The sequence below is a fragment of the Vicia villosa genome, linkage group LG3 (assembly GCF_029867415.1).
Source record: "Vicia villosa cultivar HV-30 ecotype Madison, WI linkage group LG3, Vvil1.0, whole genome shotgun sequence".
Taxonomy (NCBI): domain Eukaryota; kingdom Viridiplantae; phylum Streptophyta; class Magnoliopsida; order Fabales; family Fabaceae; genus Vicia; species Vicia villosa.
In genome coordinates this window covers 18,294,929-18,314,543 of record NC_081182.1, presented here as the reverse complement: position 1 = coordinate 18,314,543, position 19,615 = coordinate 18,294,929, and the positions used below count along the sequence as shown (strand labels likewise).

At 31.0% G+C, this 19,615-nt stretch overlaps 1 protein-coding gene across 1 annotated transcript; it reads left to right on the top strand.

The window, feature by feature from the left end:
* Positions 1-992: 992 nt before the first annotated feature.
* Positions 993-3,591, top strand: LOC131655045 (uncharacterized). The gene is made up of 4 exons (XM_058924953.1): positions 993-1,446; positions 1,532-1,796; positions 2,340-2,575; positions 2,653-3,591. The coding sequence occupies exons 1-4, from the start codon at positions 1,219-1,221 to the stop codon at positions 3,400-3,402; spliced, it is 1,479 nt and encodes a 492-aa protein (XP_058780936.1). The 5' UTR covers positions 993-1,218; the 3' UTR covers positions 3,403-3,591.
* Positions 3,592-19,615: the final 16,024 nt, after the last annotated feature.

Sequence of the window (19,615 nt, the reverse complement as noted above, 5' to 3'; positions counted from 1 at the left end):
TAACTTGGTTGCTTGGAACTAAAAGAAGCAGTCTCTTGTAGCAAGGTAGTGAACTAAAGTTGAATACTTGGTCTTGGCACACACAACCTCTGAACTTTTGTGGCTCGAATCCATCTTCTTTAAACTTCACATCAACTATCTCACCCCACATTACTTTGTGATTATCTTAGTGCGATTTTGTTATCACATAATCGAATTTTACATGCTAGAACTAAACATATCGAACTTGAGATATATTTTGTTCATGAGAGAATACTAGCAAGCAAGCTGCATATCCAACATGTTATGGAATATGCTTAGATCCCAGGCATGCTCACTAAGTTATTTCCTACTAATTTGTTTACTGGTTTTTGATCTAAACTCAAAGTTATTATACTCTAATCCCAATGAGTTTGTAGGGGAGTATTAGGGAAGTCTCAACCAAAGTTAATTATACTAACTTTGGAAAGGTTGTTAGGAAGTTAATAAAGCTATTTAGGAAGTTAGAGGAATGTAACTAACTACTCAAGCTAACTAGTATAAATGTAAATCATGGATTTTTTTATCTAAATAACCTAGTTTTTAAAAATAATTTTCCCCAAGTAACCAACTTTCCAAACTAATTCCCAAAGTAACCCACTTTCAAATATAAAAAATTGGAACATAGAGGTGTTGCCATATGAATTGACGACTATCTTAAAAAAGAAGAGTTGACGCCAATTGATATAAAAATATAAATATTAATAGATATAAAAATATTATAATAAAAATTTAATAAATTGAAAAAATACTATGATAAAAATTCAATACATTAAAAAATAAAATTGATTAAAAAATCAAAATAATTATAATTAATTTTTTTATTAATATATGATTATATTTTTTATGTTTTATTTTTAATTATTAAATTATACTTTTTAAAATTAGAAGGAAATCTTTTGGTTGATTGGTTGGGCCACTTAATACAAAATCAATGCAAGAATATGTTGGTCTCTTTTGTATTAGATTGATTCTCATCTCTCCATGGTTGAAATCTGATCTAGTAAAATAGAAGCAACAAGATTAGGAAGTTCAAATATTGTTGACACTGCAGAAGATGATAATCCAAGTGATGTTGGTTGGTTATTTTGATTCAACGGTTTCTAGTAGTACCCGTTTGTAAGGAATATTCAGCTATAAAAAGAAGAGATTCACACGGGTGTCTAGAAGACAAAGAAGTTTGACAAGTATACGTATACCATGATGATTCATTTCATACAAAAATTCAAAAGTCTAAACTTGTCAAATGGTCACCATGGAAACTCCATTCGTCAACGTTGCTGCAATGTGAGACCCGCCACGCCTACCCCCCCACACAGTCCAATAAATGCACGCTTCATCCTTTTCAATCTTTCTCAATTCTCTTTTCTCATTCATTCGTTGCTGCTTTCACTTTCTCTCATTCTTCTTATCATAATTCCTATGGATGTGAGTTTATTGCTTTTTATTATTTCTTCATTTTTTATCTGGATTATTTGATTGAAATTGAACACATTATTATTATCATGTTTAGGTGATGTCTACTAACAGTAGTAATTGTGGAAATGCTTCAAATCCTTACCATCAATGCACACAAGCTTGTTTTCAAAAGACAAAGGGAAACAAACCACAATCTAATAGAAAAACTATTTCAAGTTATGGGAGAAGTTTTACAGATGGTGATATGGGCAAAAAGGTAACTAATGGAGAAAGAAGAACTTATCCTGGTTGTCCTAAAGCATCTAATCCTTATCATACATGTGATGCCAATTGCAACAACAAATCATCATCCAATTCAGGTTAAATCCTCCTCTTTATATTTAGGTTATTCAATTTACTTATAGTTAGTGTTTTGAAACCCCGGGTTCATGGTTGGTGAAGACTTGAATCCTGAGAGTTTGCTACTCTTAAAGTTATAGATTCGAATTTTGTTAATTAGTAACAGTTTTTGTGTTAAGCTAATCCATACAGGGTATTACTCTGAGTTTAAACAGACCTTCCACTAGTGGAATGTAGGATTGATTCCTTTGAATTAGTCGGCCGCATGGCTGAATATCAAACTTTAAAAAAGTTTTGAAAATTGATTAAATAAAGATTTTTCATCAAATTCTTATGATTCAATCTATTTTTACAAACATATGTATAACAATTTTAAATTATAATCACATCTGTTAGTATCGAGTCAATCGTATACACTTGCAAATTTTATCAAAAGTTTTTGCAGTTTGTTTAATACAAAAATGTTACTTTAAGCTCATGTGTAGATATTGTGGATATACTAAGATCATTCAGTTTGGAATTTGATGTATAAATAACTTGGTTCAATTACAATTGGATTGCAGGGGCCACTCCTCATTCCAAGATTGATCATAGGAAGAAGGTAGGTTCTAAGCCAGAACCCCCTATTCTTCAAAGTGTTCCAACAAAAAAAAATGGGACAACCAATAATCTCTCCAACTCCAATGCTTCATCAACAAAACCACATTACTCTGAGAATAAAAAGATAGAGTCAAAAACAGATGAGATCATTCCTTCTTCTGGACCAATTTCTGCTCAATCACACATCTCAGATGTTATGGTACGGTCTGTTTTACCTCATGCTCTTTAGACAAACTTTTTAATCATATATTTCAACTATGTGTTTCTTTTTGACAGGCTAAAGACCAAGTTAAGGATAGTGTTATTCAGGACAAAGTTGTTGCTTCTGATGAAATTGTTCCAATTACTACACATTCTGTTGAAACTGGTTCCAAAGATTTTAGTTTCTCTGACACTCCACTTACTCTCAACAACAACAACAACAACAGCAGCAAAGAAGTAGAAACTAGTAGTGATGGAGATACGGATAGTGTGATATCTGAATCGCGTATTCAAATTGGAAAATACAATGTCAAAGAAAGTTTTGGCTCCATTCTACAAACAATACTTGATAAGTATGGCGATATCGGCGCAAGCTGTGATTTAGAATCAGTTGTAATTCGTTCGTATTACATGGAATGTGTATGTTTTGTGGTACAAGAGTTACAATCTTCTTCTGATTTATTAACTAAGTCTAAAGTGAATGAGTTGTTGGATATTGTTAAGGATATTGAATCTGCGCATCTTCGCGTAGCATGGTTGCGTAACACGCTAGATGAAATCACTGAAAATATTGAACTCATTGGACAGCATCAGGATATGGAGATCGAAAAGGCTAATAATGATCGCGAAATGGAATCGTTGAGAGAAAAGCTGGAATCGGAATTGGTTACATTGGCTCAGAAAGAACAAGAGATTGCTGATATTCATATGAGAATTCCTGAAATCAGAGATCGTTTGAGAAGTCTTGAGCAGATCATGTCTTCTGGATTACAAGATGAACAAACCATGTTACCTATCAAGTCCAAGATTGATCAATTGTTATAATTATAATAATAATCAAACTGTTTTTCTTTTTTGTTAAATTAATTAAGAAGTAGAAGAGGTTACATTAATCAATAAAAATGAATGCAAGGAACATGAGGTTCTTTTATTTTATGTTATAAAAGAACTTTATATGTATCTATGTATAAACATTATATACTGTTGTAAAATTTATTTATATATTTTGTTTTATATTGGTTTCACATTGAATAGTCATGATATGGCTTGAAACATGTTATTGTAATTGGTAGATTCATTGAGCCAAATATAATTTAACTGCTTGGTTCATGCATCAAATGTGAATGAATTTATGTGATTTTAAGTGAGTTGGACCATTTGCAAAACTCATTCAGCATTAATAAATTCATAAAGATATTGAATGAGACCCAAAGCGTGTAGAATATTCCTACAATAACTAATTTAAAGACGGTGATTTTGAATACGAAATTCTTTCACATGACGGCTACGGCGAGACAGGATTTTAAGAAGACTGTGATGCTTGTGATGATCATGGGGTGAGGTTAGGGATCCAGCAGAATTTCAAATGAGGATAATGAGTCTCCTTGCTCCTATTTTCAAAGAGGAGTTGTTCGAAGCTTTACGCCATATGCATCCGGATAAAGCCCCGGCCTAGACGAGTTTAATCCGCCCTTTACCAACAGTTTTGGAATATTTGTGGTAATATTTGAGAATTTCTTTTTACACCCATGTCCTTTCTAGGACACCGGTTGTAAAAACTCCTAAATTTCGGATGTGCATCTCCGAAGTCATTTTCTTTACAAAAAATGTGATTTCAGATGCGCATATCCACTACAAGAAATACTCGAATTATCGGCGGAAACTATTCCGTAGATATACTTGCGGATTTTCGTGGGACTTTATTAAGTAAAATAAATTTCCTGCGGATCCAACATTGGCAGCAAATTCCGCAGGAATACCTGCGGAATATATATTATAAACAAAATATCTAACTAAAATATAAAATCTACAGGTAATTTCGCAGGAAGTTTTCCTGCGGATTTTCCTACGGATATCTATTTTAAATAAATCCAACACAAAATCCGCAGTTAATTTCGCAGGAAATTTTCCTGCGAATTTACCATATTTCAATATTTAAATTTATATAAAAAAAAAATAATCATTATTTTTTCTATTTTATTAATTATTTTTATGGTGTTTTTATGGAAAAAGTTAGTTTACATGTCACTGCACTACTTTTAAACTCTTTTTCAATATTTTAATTTATATAAAAAAAATTAATCATTATTTTTTCTATTTTATCAATTATTTTTATGGTGTTTTTATGGAGAAAGTTAGTTTACATTGTCACTGCACTACCTTTACACTCTTTTTTATTTAGTTTAATTTTAATTTATAATCCTAATTTTTTCTATGTTGTTTATTATTTTTATAATGTATTTTAGTTAATTTTTAATTTTAATTTTAAACTTAATTTTTAATATAATAAATAAATGGTATGCAAATTTTGATATATATATATATATATATATATATATATATATATATATATTTAATTCTTCAACTTATATTTTAATAATAGATATAGTAGTTTTTAAAAAATAAAATTAAAAAACTATAAAAAAATAATAGGGATGAAAGTTTTAAAAATAATAATTAAAAACTATAAAAAATAGGGAAAAATTAAATTAGATGGGAACTAGGATAGATGGTGAGACAAAAGTTAATTAATCTATGTATTAATCATATAATATTTTTTTGTGATAATGAAAGATATTATGAGATGGATTAGTCATTAATATAAAATATTATTTTTCTTACAATATTAAATATTTAAATATTATTTTTTATTCATAATATTTTTTATTAAGTTTTTTTAATTACAACATTTTAGGATAAGAAAGTATTTTATTATGTTTTTTAATGGTGAAATTTGATAATGGGATGAATAAGGAAGTATAGGGCGGCGTGTTAGAAAATAGTGAGTTTGTGTGTGAGAGAAGTTTTTTAAATAAACTTTTTTTAATCACAATGTAAGACAAAACATGTATGATACATTATTTCTAATGTAGTAAAAATACAAAATAATATTTATATACGGGCAAAAATACATTTGTGCTTAAAATATTTTTATATACGACAACAACTTTATTATTGATTCAAATATTTTTATAAATAATGTCAAAACAAAAATAATATTTATAAACGGGGAAAAACATATTGTTTATTAAAATATTTTCATATACAAAAATATATTATTGTTATAAGCGGTAACAACTTTACTATTGATTCAAATATTGAATAATTTTTCACACTTAAAAACATTTATCTTTGCATATTAACGGAAACCTGAAGTTACTGATCACAATATTGCATATTAACGGGAACCTTAAGTTATTGATTATTTGTATTGAATATTAACGGAAACATGAAGTTACTGATCACAATATTGAATATTAACGGGAACCTGAAATTACTGATTAAAATATTGAATATTAACGTAAAACATGAAGTTACTGATCAAAATAGTGAATATTAACGGAAACATGAAGTTACTGATCACAATATTGCATATTAACGGGAACTTGAAATTACAGATCACAATATTGCATATTAACGGGAACCTAAAGTTACTGATTATTTGTATTGAATATTAACGGGAACATAAAGTTACTGATCACAATATTGAATTTTAACGGGAACTTGAAGTTACTGATTAAAATATTGAATATTAACGGGAACATGGAGTTATTGATCAAATAGTGATTTTTTTTTGCTATAAAATAGTGAATATTAACGAGAACATGAAGTTACTGATCACAATATTGCATATTAACAGGAACATGAAGTTACTGATTATTTGTATTGAATATTAACGGGAACATGAAGTTACTGATCAAAATGTTGAATATTAACGGGAACCTGAAGTTATTGATTAAAATATTGAATATTAAAGGGAACATGAAGTTACTGATCAAAATAGTGAATTTTAACGGGAACCTGAACTTACTGATCGCAATATTGAATATTAACGGGAAAATGAATATATTTATCAAAATATTGAATGTTAACGGTAACATGAAATTACTGATTAAAATATTAATTACTTTTTATATATATTTTTTATATTAAAAAAAATACATCTGAAACAACTGCGCGTCCCGTACCTGAACCCGTGCGAACGCACGAGTTTGTTTCTAGTTACCAACAGTTTTGGAATATTTGCGGTGATGATATTTGAGAATTTCTTTTTACACCCATGTGCTTTCTAGGACACCGGTTGTAAAAACTCCTAAATTTCGGATGTGCATCTCCGAAGTCTTTTTTTTTTTTTTACAAAAAGTGTGATTTCGGATGTGCATATCCACTACTAGAAACAGGGACGGAGCCAAGGCCCAGCCAGCCCGGGCAGGCGCCCGGGCTCAACCCCTATTTTCTTTGTACTTCCCTCAATTTAATAATGGATTTTTAGATAAAATCAGGGGTAAAATTAGGGGCAAAATTAGTAAGAATAAGGTGTGAAAATTAAAACAGATGAATAATAAATAGTGTAAAGTTTTTGCCCAGGCTGCCTAAAATTTCTAGCTCCGCCACGTCTAGAAATACTCGAATTATCTGTGGAAACTATTCCGCAGATATACCTGCGGATTTTCGTGGGACTTTATTAAATAAAATAAATTTCCTGCGGATCCAACATTAGCAGCAAATTCCGCAGGAATACCTGCGGAATATATATTTTAAACAAAATATCTAACTAAAATATAAAATTCACACGTAATTTTGCAGGAAGTTTTCCTGCGGATTTTCCTACGAATATCTATTTTAAATAAATCCAACTATAATACAAAATCCGCAGGTAATTTCGCAGGAAATTTTCCTGCGAATTTACCGTATTTCAGTATTTTAATTTATAAAAAAAAAATTTAATCATTATTTTTTCTATTTTATTAATTATTTTTATGGTGTTTTTATGGAGAAAAAGGGATATGGACGGACAGTGTAAAATATTTTTACACTGTCTACCAATCACAACCATGTATCTAATTAAAACATAATTTAAATTTAAAAAATTAATATGATATGGCAAGTGTAAGTATTTTAATTGGTTGTATGTGTAATAGTTTACATTGTCACTGCACTACCTTTAAATTTTTTTTATTTAGTTTAATTTTAATTTTTAATCCTAATTTTTTCTATGTTGTTAATTATTTTTATAATGTATTTTAGTTAATTTTTAGTTTTAATTTTAAACTTAATTTTTAATATAATAAATAAATGGTATGCAAATTTTGATATATATATATATATATATATATATATATATATATATATATATATATATATATATATATATATATATATATATATATATATATATATATATATATATATATATATATATATATATATATATATATATATATATATATATATATATATATGGGATGTATCAAGTAGGAGGGTTTTTAAAATAGGAGATAGGAGGAATAAATGATAACCATTGGATTGGATATATGGTCTAGATGAACATTAATTGTTTATGCTTGTAATTAATGTTGATCAAGACCATATATCCAATCCAATGGTTATCATTTAATCCTCATATCTCTCATTTTAAAAACCCTCCTACTTGATACATCCCATATATATATATATATATATATATATATATATATATATATATATATATATATATATATATATATATATATATATATATATATATATATATATATATATAATTCTTCAACTTATATTTTAATAATAGATATGATAGTTTTTAAAAAATAAAATTAAAAAACTATAAAAAAATAATAGGGATGAAAGTTTTAAAAAAAAAATTAAAAACTATAAAAAAATTGGGAAAAATTAAATTAGATGGGAACTAGGATAGTGTTGAGACAAAAGTTATCTACCACTAATTGCACCAAGTAACTACCACTAATTGCAACAAGTAACTACCACTAAGACACTACTTTAACTTGTTATTATATTTGAAACAAAAGTTATCTATACTTTACTGATATTGTAATTTTTCAAACAAAATTGTTACTTTGCTTAACGTTAATGAAATTACTCAACTTCAAACAAAATTCAAAAACCTAAAAATCAATTGGTCTTTGCCGCAACCTCACCATAGTCGTAGCCCGTTCCTCGGAGTCCCATCACCGCATCTTCGTCGGTGTTCTGTTGTCGCAACCTTGCCGGAGCACGATTTCGCGAACCCTAGTGTCGTCGTCTTTTTCATCTTCACTCTTCAACTTAGGTATTCTCTTGACATTAGATACACTTCGTCCTCATCATAGAAATCTTCAGATTGGTCTTCTTTAATACAATTAATAAGAAATACCAGTGCTATCAAGTTATGGTTTAAGCTAAAAAGCAATTGAAATCATGAATGTTACAAGAGTATCAGTTTCCATAGCTATGGTTTCAAATGTTAAAGGGTGTTCGAGGTTTATAGAGTCCCATTTCACACTACTGTAACAATAAGCAGTGTTTAATGTATGCATTTTTGTGAAATAAGAATCCAGGACTATTTCCTTATACTTTTTGTGAAAACTCAGTTAATATCGTTTTTCTGATCTCACAGAGATACTGTTATTACTGTTGTGAATATCAATTGAAATCATTTTGGAGGTTCTGAATTACCCTTATCTTGTGCCTTGTTGATTTCAAACATTTATTTGAATAAGTAATTAAATCCATCAGTTTGTATTTCACTTAGGAATCAATTAGATGGTAATATTTAAGCAATAGATGAATCAATTTGTATTTCTATCCACTGTCTCTGTCTGCTTCCTGGTTGAGCGTTCTATCCACCGCTTTGGATAGGTAAACACATTCAATCACAGATTTCTTTAAACTTATCTTCTCAATTAATCAACCCTTCTCCGCCGTTTGTCTGTGATTTTGCTAGATAGTATTGAATTTGCATTATATTTAGTACTATCTTAGGAAATTATGTGTAAGTGACATAAACAACCTAAGAAGCAATAATGTATAATAACCACATGAAGTACTTAAAGTAATAGCTTTTTTCTATGTTCTCTATCTATTTGCTGGAAATTTGTGATTTTCCAGGTAAAATATGTAATGTATTTGTAATCCGGCCATTCTTCATACTTGTATTCTTTTTTGCCCTTATTTTCCAGTTGCTCATGCAAAATGCCTTTGAAATAAATGGCTTCATTTATTTGGATATATGTAAGGATCTTTCAAGATTCAAAGTTAGCATAAAACAACTGAACCAACCCTGTGTTATTCTACTGAAAAATGCGAGGCTCTATTGCGCAAAATACCAGATCATACTCACCTTGTTTGCTCCAGAACAACTCATAGTAGTACTCTCGTTGTGTCTCTTGAATATTTTTGTTATTTGTCTACTTTACCTTGTTACATAAAGGGAGTATTTGGCTTTAGACTATAAAACTACACGTGAGCTGTTAGGTTCTGTTTGCTCTTCTGGATGTCATCCAAATGATATCATTGGTGGTGAATGATGAGACTAGTTGTGTGATTAACTGAGCTTTAGAACTTAAAGTTGGGTTATGAACTTAGAATTTGAATTTGATATATATATAAATTATGTGATTTGGTCCCTAGCTACCTACTGTGTATTGTACTATTTTGGAACTTATACATCCTTTTAAGTTCAACAACCATGCTTTGTTATTAATCATATATTCTTCCTAAACGTGAGTCACTAATCATTAATCAAACACTAATCAAGACACTAATTAGTATTTTAATGACTTATTTAATAAGGATGTGCAGATTTACATGTTAGGATTTTCGGTGACTAATTCATTGACATCTTCTAATGGTTCACATTAGAATGTCATTTATACATTTTATAGTGGAATTCATAGTCTTTCAGCAATGCTTTAGTCACATACCTAGTTGACGTGGGATCTTAAAACACCCTTCTAACCAAGTTTGCAAGTGTCTGAGTGCCTCAATATATATGAGCACAAAGAGGTTAAGCCCATTATTGAGTAAGTATTGAGCAATAAATATATCTATATTTATTCAACTAATAATGACACTAATTCTTAACAATATATTATGTAGTATGTATGTCCAAAGTTTGAAAAGCATGTAGGGGGATCTCAATGACGATATTGTTGATAAACAATTAGAAGCTGACTTTCCGTGGTGGTTTCAAGAATACGTAAGCATATTTTTTTAAGTATTCAATTCTAAAATCCCAACCTCATTCTCAACATCCATCTCGACCCATCCCTTCTCAAATTATAGTCATTGGAGCCCCATCTTCATCTAGCCATGTTAGTGGAGACACCGTTGGAACTAAAATCCCAATACTTCCGGAAGGTGACGCGTGAGTCTCTTACTCGCATTACTTTCACCACTTTAAGTCAATATTCGTGCTTAAAATGTCTATTTTTTAGGTTTGATCATCATAAATTGTTAGTTGCAGAAATTGCCCACATCATACGCACTCATTTGAGTTAGGGAAAACCATCATGGAAGAAATTATCAACTAATCAAAGAGATTCTTTCTTTGACTTATTTCAGGTAATCTTAAACATTGCCTAAACATATATTGGTTGGTGCATTTGTATTAAACTTCTAATATAGGTTGGTGATGAATATGAATTCAGTTAGTTAAGATGTTAGAAAGCAGTTAGCAGAAAAGTGAAACTGTTAGTTTTGGTTCAAAGAGGTGGCATGGTTGTTAGTGAATCTGAGTCAGTTTGTGACTATTTGACAGTTAGGTTAGGATTGATTAGTCTCTGGCTTGTTTATTGATTCTTGCATATATTAATCTCTGGCTTGTTTGGAAATGGCATGAATTGTATAAGAGGTGCCTCACTGTTGGTATTGTATTGAACCGAATAGCATTGCATATGTACCTTGTATGTTGGCAATTAGGTTTATGTTAATTGTTAGGTGAATACTACTGTTAACCCTATTATTTGCATGATCCTTATTGTCATGTTATTAATTGGATACAAGGCACAACAGATGCATTCCATTTTACAGCTCCTCAAAGCAATGTTCAACAATCATGTAAATGTAATCACTTAATTTCATTTTGCTTTGCTGTGTATATTTGAAGGATGTATAACATGGTTTTTTTAATATAGAAAAAGTTTTCATGACCACCAGAACACAAGGTTACGGTGCGACGTAGCTTTGAAAGAAGAGGTGCAGCAAAGATGTCTCAGCTACTACAAATGTTCGCAAAGACTTGGAGTATAGACCGGGTTGGATGGGAGTTGATGCGTGGAAGAAATTATTGGTACATTGGAATTCGTTAAATTTTAAAAAAACATCTGAAACGAATAAAAGAAACCAGTCTTCTATGGACGGCGCATCTCTTCACACTAGAGGGTTTATTCCTCATCGTTTGCATTGGAAAAGAATGGTATATATTATATGTTTTTCATTATATTTCTTAGAGCAAAAAGTTTATTAACCCGGAACATAACGATAAAAAGCATCTATAGAATGACTTGACTTACTCATTTGGTAGTTGTTTGTCCAAATCACCCAAGTAAGAAGGATGGCTGGTTTTTTAAGTAGGATACCAAGATCAATTTCTTGTCAGTTGCTTCCTCTTCAACTTCAATTTTAAATGCATATTTTTGCTGAGCCTTTTAGTATAGTATAGGTGATGTATGATGTCATTTAAAATCCTTCCAACCAGTTATATCCACAACATTGTGCTCATTTACTCATCCCATAAATGGCTTTGCCATTTGCTTTCATAGTTCGGTAAATCTACACAAATATGATGGCATAATAATATCCAGAAGTATATACTCTAATAGATAAACTTACTGAGTTCTATTTCTTTTGTAATTTGTAGATAAAGGAAAAGGATGCATATCCATCATTGACTGAGTTCTATTTTTTCACACATCAGAAAAAGGATCAAAGTTGGGTTGGAGTTCATGCTGAATCTGCATATGTAAGTATTTCGGAAAGTGTTAATTTGATTGAATTTCAAATCTGCACATAAGTCTTTTGGGAAGTATAACTTTTATTGAATTTAATTCCTTACTATTTTTTTAATTTTCTTTTAGGATAAATTTGAACAGAAAAAGTTGAAGATTTCTTCTCAGAATGCAACTATTTCAGGGGAGGACGAAGCCGATAGTCAACCAACTATTGAAATGCCACCTGATTTGGATATATGGGTAGAGTCGGTTGGAAAGAAGAAAGGGAGTAGGGTATTTGGTCTTGGAACCGCTTCTAATACTTTGGTTTTTGTATCAAAGAAACCCTTAAGTCTTTCAAGTGACTCTCAAGAGGTTGAAGTTTTGAGAAGTCAAGTCCATGCTTTAAATGCATCGTTGCAAAGACAAGAACAAGAGAAGATGGTGATGAGGCAACAATTGCATCGACAAAAAGAAAAGATGGCCGAAGCAAATAATAAAATTTCATTTTTAATGAATCATTTAGGATTTGTTGGGTCTTCTTCTCATCCACCACAACCCACTAATGAAAGTGATCACACAAATGAATGAAGATGGCGTCGATGAAACAGATGAAGAAGACCTTAGTAATGAATTTTGATTTGTATTTTTTTCTTTTTGACTTGGTTGTAATTTGAATTGTATTATCTTTTTAACTTGGTTGACAAATGATTAGTAATAACTTAATTTTTTGAGTCATTTTTAGTAATGACTATGTAAGTACTTCTCACCAATTTTGTAGTAGATTTTATGGTAACTTGTTGTTCTATGAATTTGAATGTCTTATTTAAATTGAAAATTATAATTTTATTTTATATTATAGTTATTTAAATATATATAATGGTTCAAAAATTTATTAAAATAAAAATTTATTTAATTTGAGGTAGAAATTTCCTGCGGATTATTTCCTGCGGATTTAGCTGCGGAAAATATTACCCACGAAAATTTTAGCTGGGGACATAAAACCGCAAGAGCATCCGCAGGAAAAACATTTCCTACGGAAATTTAGCTAAAATCCGCAAGTAATTCCGCAGGAAATACGTATATTTCTAGTAATGATTTGAAGAAACCCTATTTTTTTAGAAAAAAAATGTGACTTCGGAGATGCACATCTGAAAACACCATTTTTTGTTAAAATAAGATGAATTCAGATATGCACATCCGAAAACACCCCTTTTTTAGAAAAAGGATATTTCGGAGATGCATATCCGAAATATAGTCTGAAACAAGACACACGAAAACATAGCAACAAAGCACAATTTTATCATAAATAATCCAAATTACATGAATAGTTCAACATAAAATTAAAGTTACATATTGTTATACACTGGTAGTTGAGGACGACACAACATTTTGATAACGTCTTCTCCCGATCTTTGAAGTTTTGCATCCAACTCGGTCGGACCCTTCGACGAATATCGTTGAAAAGTTATCCACATAACCTTTAAGTCGTCGTCGTTCTTTAGCTCAAATGGGGTGAACTTTTTCTTTTACTTTTTCAAGAATAGTAGTTTTGACGTATTTAAGAAAAGTGGGATATATTACACACAAAGTCCGAAATTTTTCCACATTCTCGAAATACCAATCTTCGGAACATGAATCTAAGACCTCCTTCCATGAGTCGATTATCTTATCGACCACCGGGCTTGATGATGTTTCCATTGTCATCCTTTTTTTCCGTGCCAACCGCGAGTTAGAGCTTAGCTCTCACATTTGATGTTATACAATACCGACAAAGTAATGTGGTTGACGATGGAAAGATGGTACCGACGACATTCATAAGAGCATTATCTCGGTCGGTAACAATGACACTAGGCATATTGTTTTGATCAACCAACAAAGTCTTACATATTCTCAAAGCCCATGTAACGTTATCTTCTTTCTCACATTCTAAAAAAGCGAAACCAACCAAAAATGTCATGTCCGTAGAGGTCACACCGATAACTTCTAGAAGCGGAAGCCTATACTTGTTGGTCTTATACGTAAAATCAATTATAAAGACGGTTGGAAATGTGTTGACCAACTTGATACTTTCGGCATGAGTCCAAAATATGCCATGAACAGTAACCTTGTCTTCACATGCTCTGAAACTTGAAACGTATTGGTTATCACCCAAAAGTTACAAAAGGTGTTGCATTCCCGACCTCGGACCCATTTTCACAATGTTGAGATTGTATCGTTCATTGTATACCTGCTTTGATATTTGAAACACTATCTAGTCTTTTTCGCTTCAAGTCGGCAAGTATGTTTCTCGGTGCAACTTTGATTATCGATAATTCTAAAATAGAATCCTTCTCTTCACGACTTAGCCGACACGCAATTAGATGCCCGCGTAGCTTGGTTTCCAATGCGTAATTATGAAGTCCGTAAACGACGCTAAAACGCCATAAACCATCAACCCTACAAGATATGCGCAACTTAAACCACATACACTTTCTCGATTCCGTGTTATCATGTTTTAACTTCCGATTTGTTGGAACATACTTCCCACCCCTCTCGCATTTCATCACAACAAATGCTTTCCTTCTACTAGTGCCATTGTCGGACCTTACTATCACAACGCAAAATCCAAGTTTACTAGCTTCATTTCGGACTCACTCTAGCAAATGTTCACGACAAGTGAAAGTCATTTCATCTGTAAATTGTTGTTGAACATCCACCGCATATGAAATCGTCTTAACATCGTTAATCACCTCCTCTAGAGCTTCTAACTCATCCCTGACAATGTTGTCGGAATGCACCATACCTAACAAATGCAAAAAACATACATGCTGTCAAAACTGTTTTTTAAATTTTGAAACAAACCTTATTTCGGCAATGCATTTCCGAATAATAATGTGTGAAACTTCAGTGAACTATTCTATAATGGTTAATTCAGATCGAGTATGACCTATTCATCCAGGAAGGGGTTTGAGGCAAGGCGGTATGTTTTCTCCACACCTCTTTATCCTAATAGTAGAGGGTCTTTCTTCTCTTATCAAGAGAACAACCGACACAAGAGACATTCATGGTATCCAAATATGTTAGGGGAACATATGGTGTCCCACCTACTTTTTGCTGACGATTATTTTCTTTTTTGCAGGGTAAATATTTTTGAAGTAAGTCATCTTATTGAAATTTTGTAGGTGTACGCAGAAGCGTATGGATAATAAATTAACATGTATAAATCAGAGGTATTCTTGAACCGCAATATTACCAATCAAGATTAGGAGGGTGTTTCTCGTATCATGGGTGTGAGACTCGTGTTGGGCACAAGTACTTATTTGGGGCTAATGTCTACGGTGGGAACAAGTAAGAAGGTTACTCTTGTATTAATCAAATATCGTATTTGGAAGGGTATTAACTCATGTCGAAGGCAGGTTTAGAAGACGTGATCAGGCCGCAAATTGCAAGGATGAATGATGCACAAATGGTTATTCATTAAATTTGTAGTAAGGAGGATAAGAGGAATCACCGGTAGAGTGGATGATATGTTATGGGTGATATGGAATAATAAGAACGATTGAATTTGGAATAATGAAACGAAATACGCTAATCAATTAGGAATGTAAGGGTACCATACTAGGAAGGATTGGTTAATCAATTAGAAATATAATAATCATTTGTTCAACTTACTTTTAACTAAAATCAATTTTACATGATCAATTCATTCACATTCAAAATTCTTTTCACCATGTAACCAAACAAACTTTAAATTTATTTTAAAAATCAATTCTACACTTTTAAATTAGTTGCTCTGTTCCAAAAGTTAAACTAAACAAATATACCCCAAGTTTATAATTTTTTTTATTAAAGCGTATCTTAACGTATGATCTTTACTTAGGATGTGATTGCTCAAGATGCTCTTACTACTATATGCCTTTCCTTAACCAGTTCAAACTCCCTTTGAACTTCAAACGTAGTGGTGGATGTATGGTCAATAAGAAACAACCTCTTGTGGCTAGATCTCAAGCATTGAAGCCAAATGTCATACTCTTGCCCATCCTACCTCTAAATTGCTATGGTTGGAATCACTCCTCACTCTTTTTTGTGATAACCTTAGTGCAGTTTTATTGTCTCACATCCGATTCTCCATGTGTGCACAAAGCATATTGAACTTGATATCCACTTTGTCTGTGAGCATGATCTCCCAAGAGAATGAAGACTCAACATGTACAAACTGAAGGTGCGGAAAAAAAAAAAGAAATGTGGGTTTGAATTGAGTTTATAGATTGAAACTTTTACTTCACCCAAGAAAACAAACAACAAGATGCAACAATGACAAAAGACACAAGGATTTTATTCTAGTTCGTTGTTAACTAAGCAACCTCCAGTCCACCCACCAAGGTGATTTTTCCTTCTCAATAAGGACTTAATCCACTAATCAGAACTTTGAGTACAACCTAAATGAAAACCTGTCAAAGACTTCTTGAGAAACCTAACTATACCCTACTCTCTTAAGGAACTAAATCAGGGTTCACAAAATAGAGAATGAATTTATAAAGTTGCTTCAAGAAGCTGATACACACACTTATACACGCATTATGAAATACAAACTTTACACTTTAGAAAAGTTATACAGTAAAAAGTTTAAAGTGTAGTGATGAAGATTTTTCTCTAAAAAATGATTCTTATTTTTTCTCAATTCTTTCTTCAGTTTTTCACACTTGCAAAAATCTTATCTTTCCAAACTTCCATTTAGATGGTGAAAAGATGTGTTGGAGGGTGAAGTCGGAAAATCCTCAAAACATAGTTGTTATGATTTTTTGTTTGTTGCATGTAGTGGTGGTGAGGATGAAATGAGTGGCAACATCAATAGTACAATCCTTTTCATGAAAATCAAGGTAGTGCAAAGGATATCAGCGTATTTATCCGACGTATTTGTCCTTTTGGAACGTTTGATTTTGGCGCTTTTAATACTATTCAGAAATATTTCTTTCACTCATTATTCTAATAATTGCCTTCTTGTATAAAGTGTTTTGAAGCTTGATCAGAGTTTCAGAGTCTTCTCTTTAAAACTTGAAGAGAGTGAGACTTCCGAGTCTAATGTTCATAGTCCTGAGGCTTCATAGTCTTGACTAAAGAATAAACACTTCTTCATTTGTAACTCTTTCTAAAAATCAGTTGACATTTCAGAGTTTCTTTAAATAACATTCAAAATCTATCTTTATCTAGAGCCTAAAGTCTGCTTGATCAGAGTCTCTATCTTTAGATAATATTATTCTTCAAAGTTCAATTTCTTTAGAACTTGTCTTTATTTAGAGCATATTCTTCAAAATTAGCATATATCATAATCCATATAATTCAGATTTTACGCTCAAATTCTGTGTATTCAAAGAAACGATTGGTGTACAAAATTGTTCTCTATATTTTGTTATCATCAAAACTTAAGGTTTGAGAAGTAGAATCAAACTTGTTCCAACACCAACCTCAATTCAACTTGCAGACATCCTCACGAAACCCCTTAGCACGACTGCATTTTAGGATTTTAGGACCAAGCTCAAAGTCTTGGCGGTTGTCTCTCCTTGAGCTTGTGAGGGGTATTAGAAGTAGTAGTAGCTTATGCCCTAAGGCTCCTAGTATTATACAATGTATGATGTACGAAGAGGATGGTAGCATCTGGTGAGCAATGCATGAGAACCATGAATGACATGCATGGTGTGAATGATAACATAAAGCATGAGTGAGTTGCTATAAATAGTAAACCATTGGTTCTGTAATGATCAACTCGTTAGTGCATAGTACAATATAGTTCACAATTGTAATTTTATCATTCTAAAGTAAAATTGATTTTGTCATCATAATTAATTCTATTTAAAGTTAAAATTTGTAGTGTTTTTTATTTAAATATGATTTTTATATTGAGATTTACTGATTAACTCACTTTTATATAAATTTATTTAGGGTAATGCTAACTTCTCCCCTAAAGGCACATGTTAGAAAACCTATAAATAGTAAATTCGTATTGAAAAAAACAATAAAACTATTGATTATAATTTAATAGTAAATTTAAAAAACGATTTTCATGTAAATTTTATTATATTTATTCTTTAGTACACAAGTTAGCATTACTTTTATTTAAGTATAAATCATTCATTCATCTCATTTTAAACTAAAAATCAATTTACATAATCAATTCATTCAAAATTAAAATTCTTTTTATCACATAAATAAAAAAATTTAAAAATTATTTTAAAATCAATTCTAGTTTATCTTTTCCAAAAGCTAACCTAAACAAATATACACCAAGTTTATATAAAAAAAATTATGAAAGCATATCTTACTATGAACTTTACTTAGGATGTGATTGTTGAAGATGCTCTTACTACTAGTCTACTATATACCTTTCCTTAATCAGTTCAAACTCTCTTTGAACTTCAAACGCAGTGGTGGATGTAGGGCCACCAACCCACTACACTAGCTAGTAGACAGGGAATGGAAACATGTGATATTGTTCTGATAAAGAGAAATACACGTGTCTTCCCATGCATAATTGTAGTATTTCTTGAACCCTGGCCTCTTCACTTTCACCATTACGTTTTACTTTTTCCCCAACTTTTTAGCTGTGTGTTGAGCCCAGTAGTTTAAGGAGGACAAGTTCCAACTTTTTCGAAAAGAGTGAAGCCTCTTCTCTTTTTGTAACAATTCAAACACTTTTGATAAAGAATCTGAGGCCACCCTCCAAAATTGGCCTATAATGGAATGCTCTACACCTTTTTTTTTTTCTAGCTCCAACTCACGGACTCGCCAAAGTATAATAATTTTGTTAACGGTAACAAGTAGGGGGAAACGCTTAGAAAATTACTTGCCACAAAGCTTTTTAAAATCCTTCAAAGTTTTTCTCTAATAAAATTTTCAAATTCTTGCATCTTAAGGAGAATTGGGAGATTGATTTTTTTTGTTATATTTTATTTTTAAAATAAAATAAAATAAATAATGATATGATAGTATCTGATTATTTAAGGGTATCAATACCGAACTAAATTCAAGGACACCGGAGATTGTTAAAAAATATATTGATGGTTAGAATATAATTTCTAATATTTGATCATTTTACTTAAAATAATTTTAAAAATTGTCTATCTTATAATAAAATCTACACACTTCAGCTCTACAAGTAAAAATATTTTACATGTATATTTTTTTTGGTACTCACTATATTTTTGATCATTTTATTTGAAATAATTTTGAAGATAGTCTAACTAACAATAAAACCTACAATTTTCAATTCCAAAAATAAAAATATTTTAATCAAAACCACACAAATATGTTTTTCTCGAAATAATTTTGAAGATCGTCTAACTAACAATAAA

Bases quoted from the DNA above. Each gene is read 5' to 3' on its own strand.
- LOC131655045 (XM_058924953.1), top strand. From the start codon at position 1,219: ATGATGATTCATTTCATACAAAAATTCAAAAGTCTAAACTTGTCAAAT. The intron at 1,447-1,531 runs GTGAGTTTATTG...TATCATGTTTAG, and splicing joins TTATCATAATTCCTATGGAT to GTGATGTCTACTAACAGTAG. The intron at 2,576-2,652 runs GTACGGTCTGTT...TCTTTTTGACAG, and splicing joins CACACATCTCAGATGTTATG to GCTAAAGACCAAGTTAAGGA.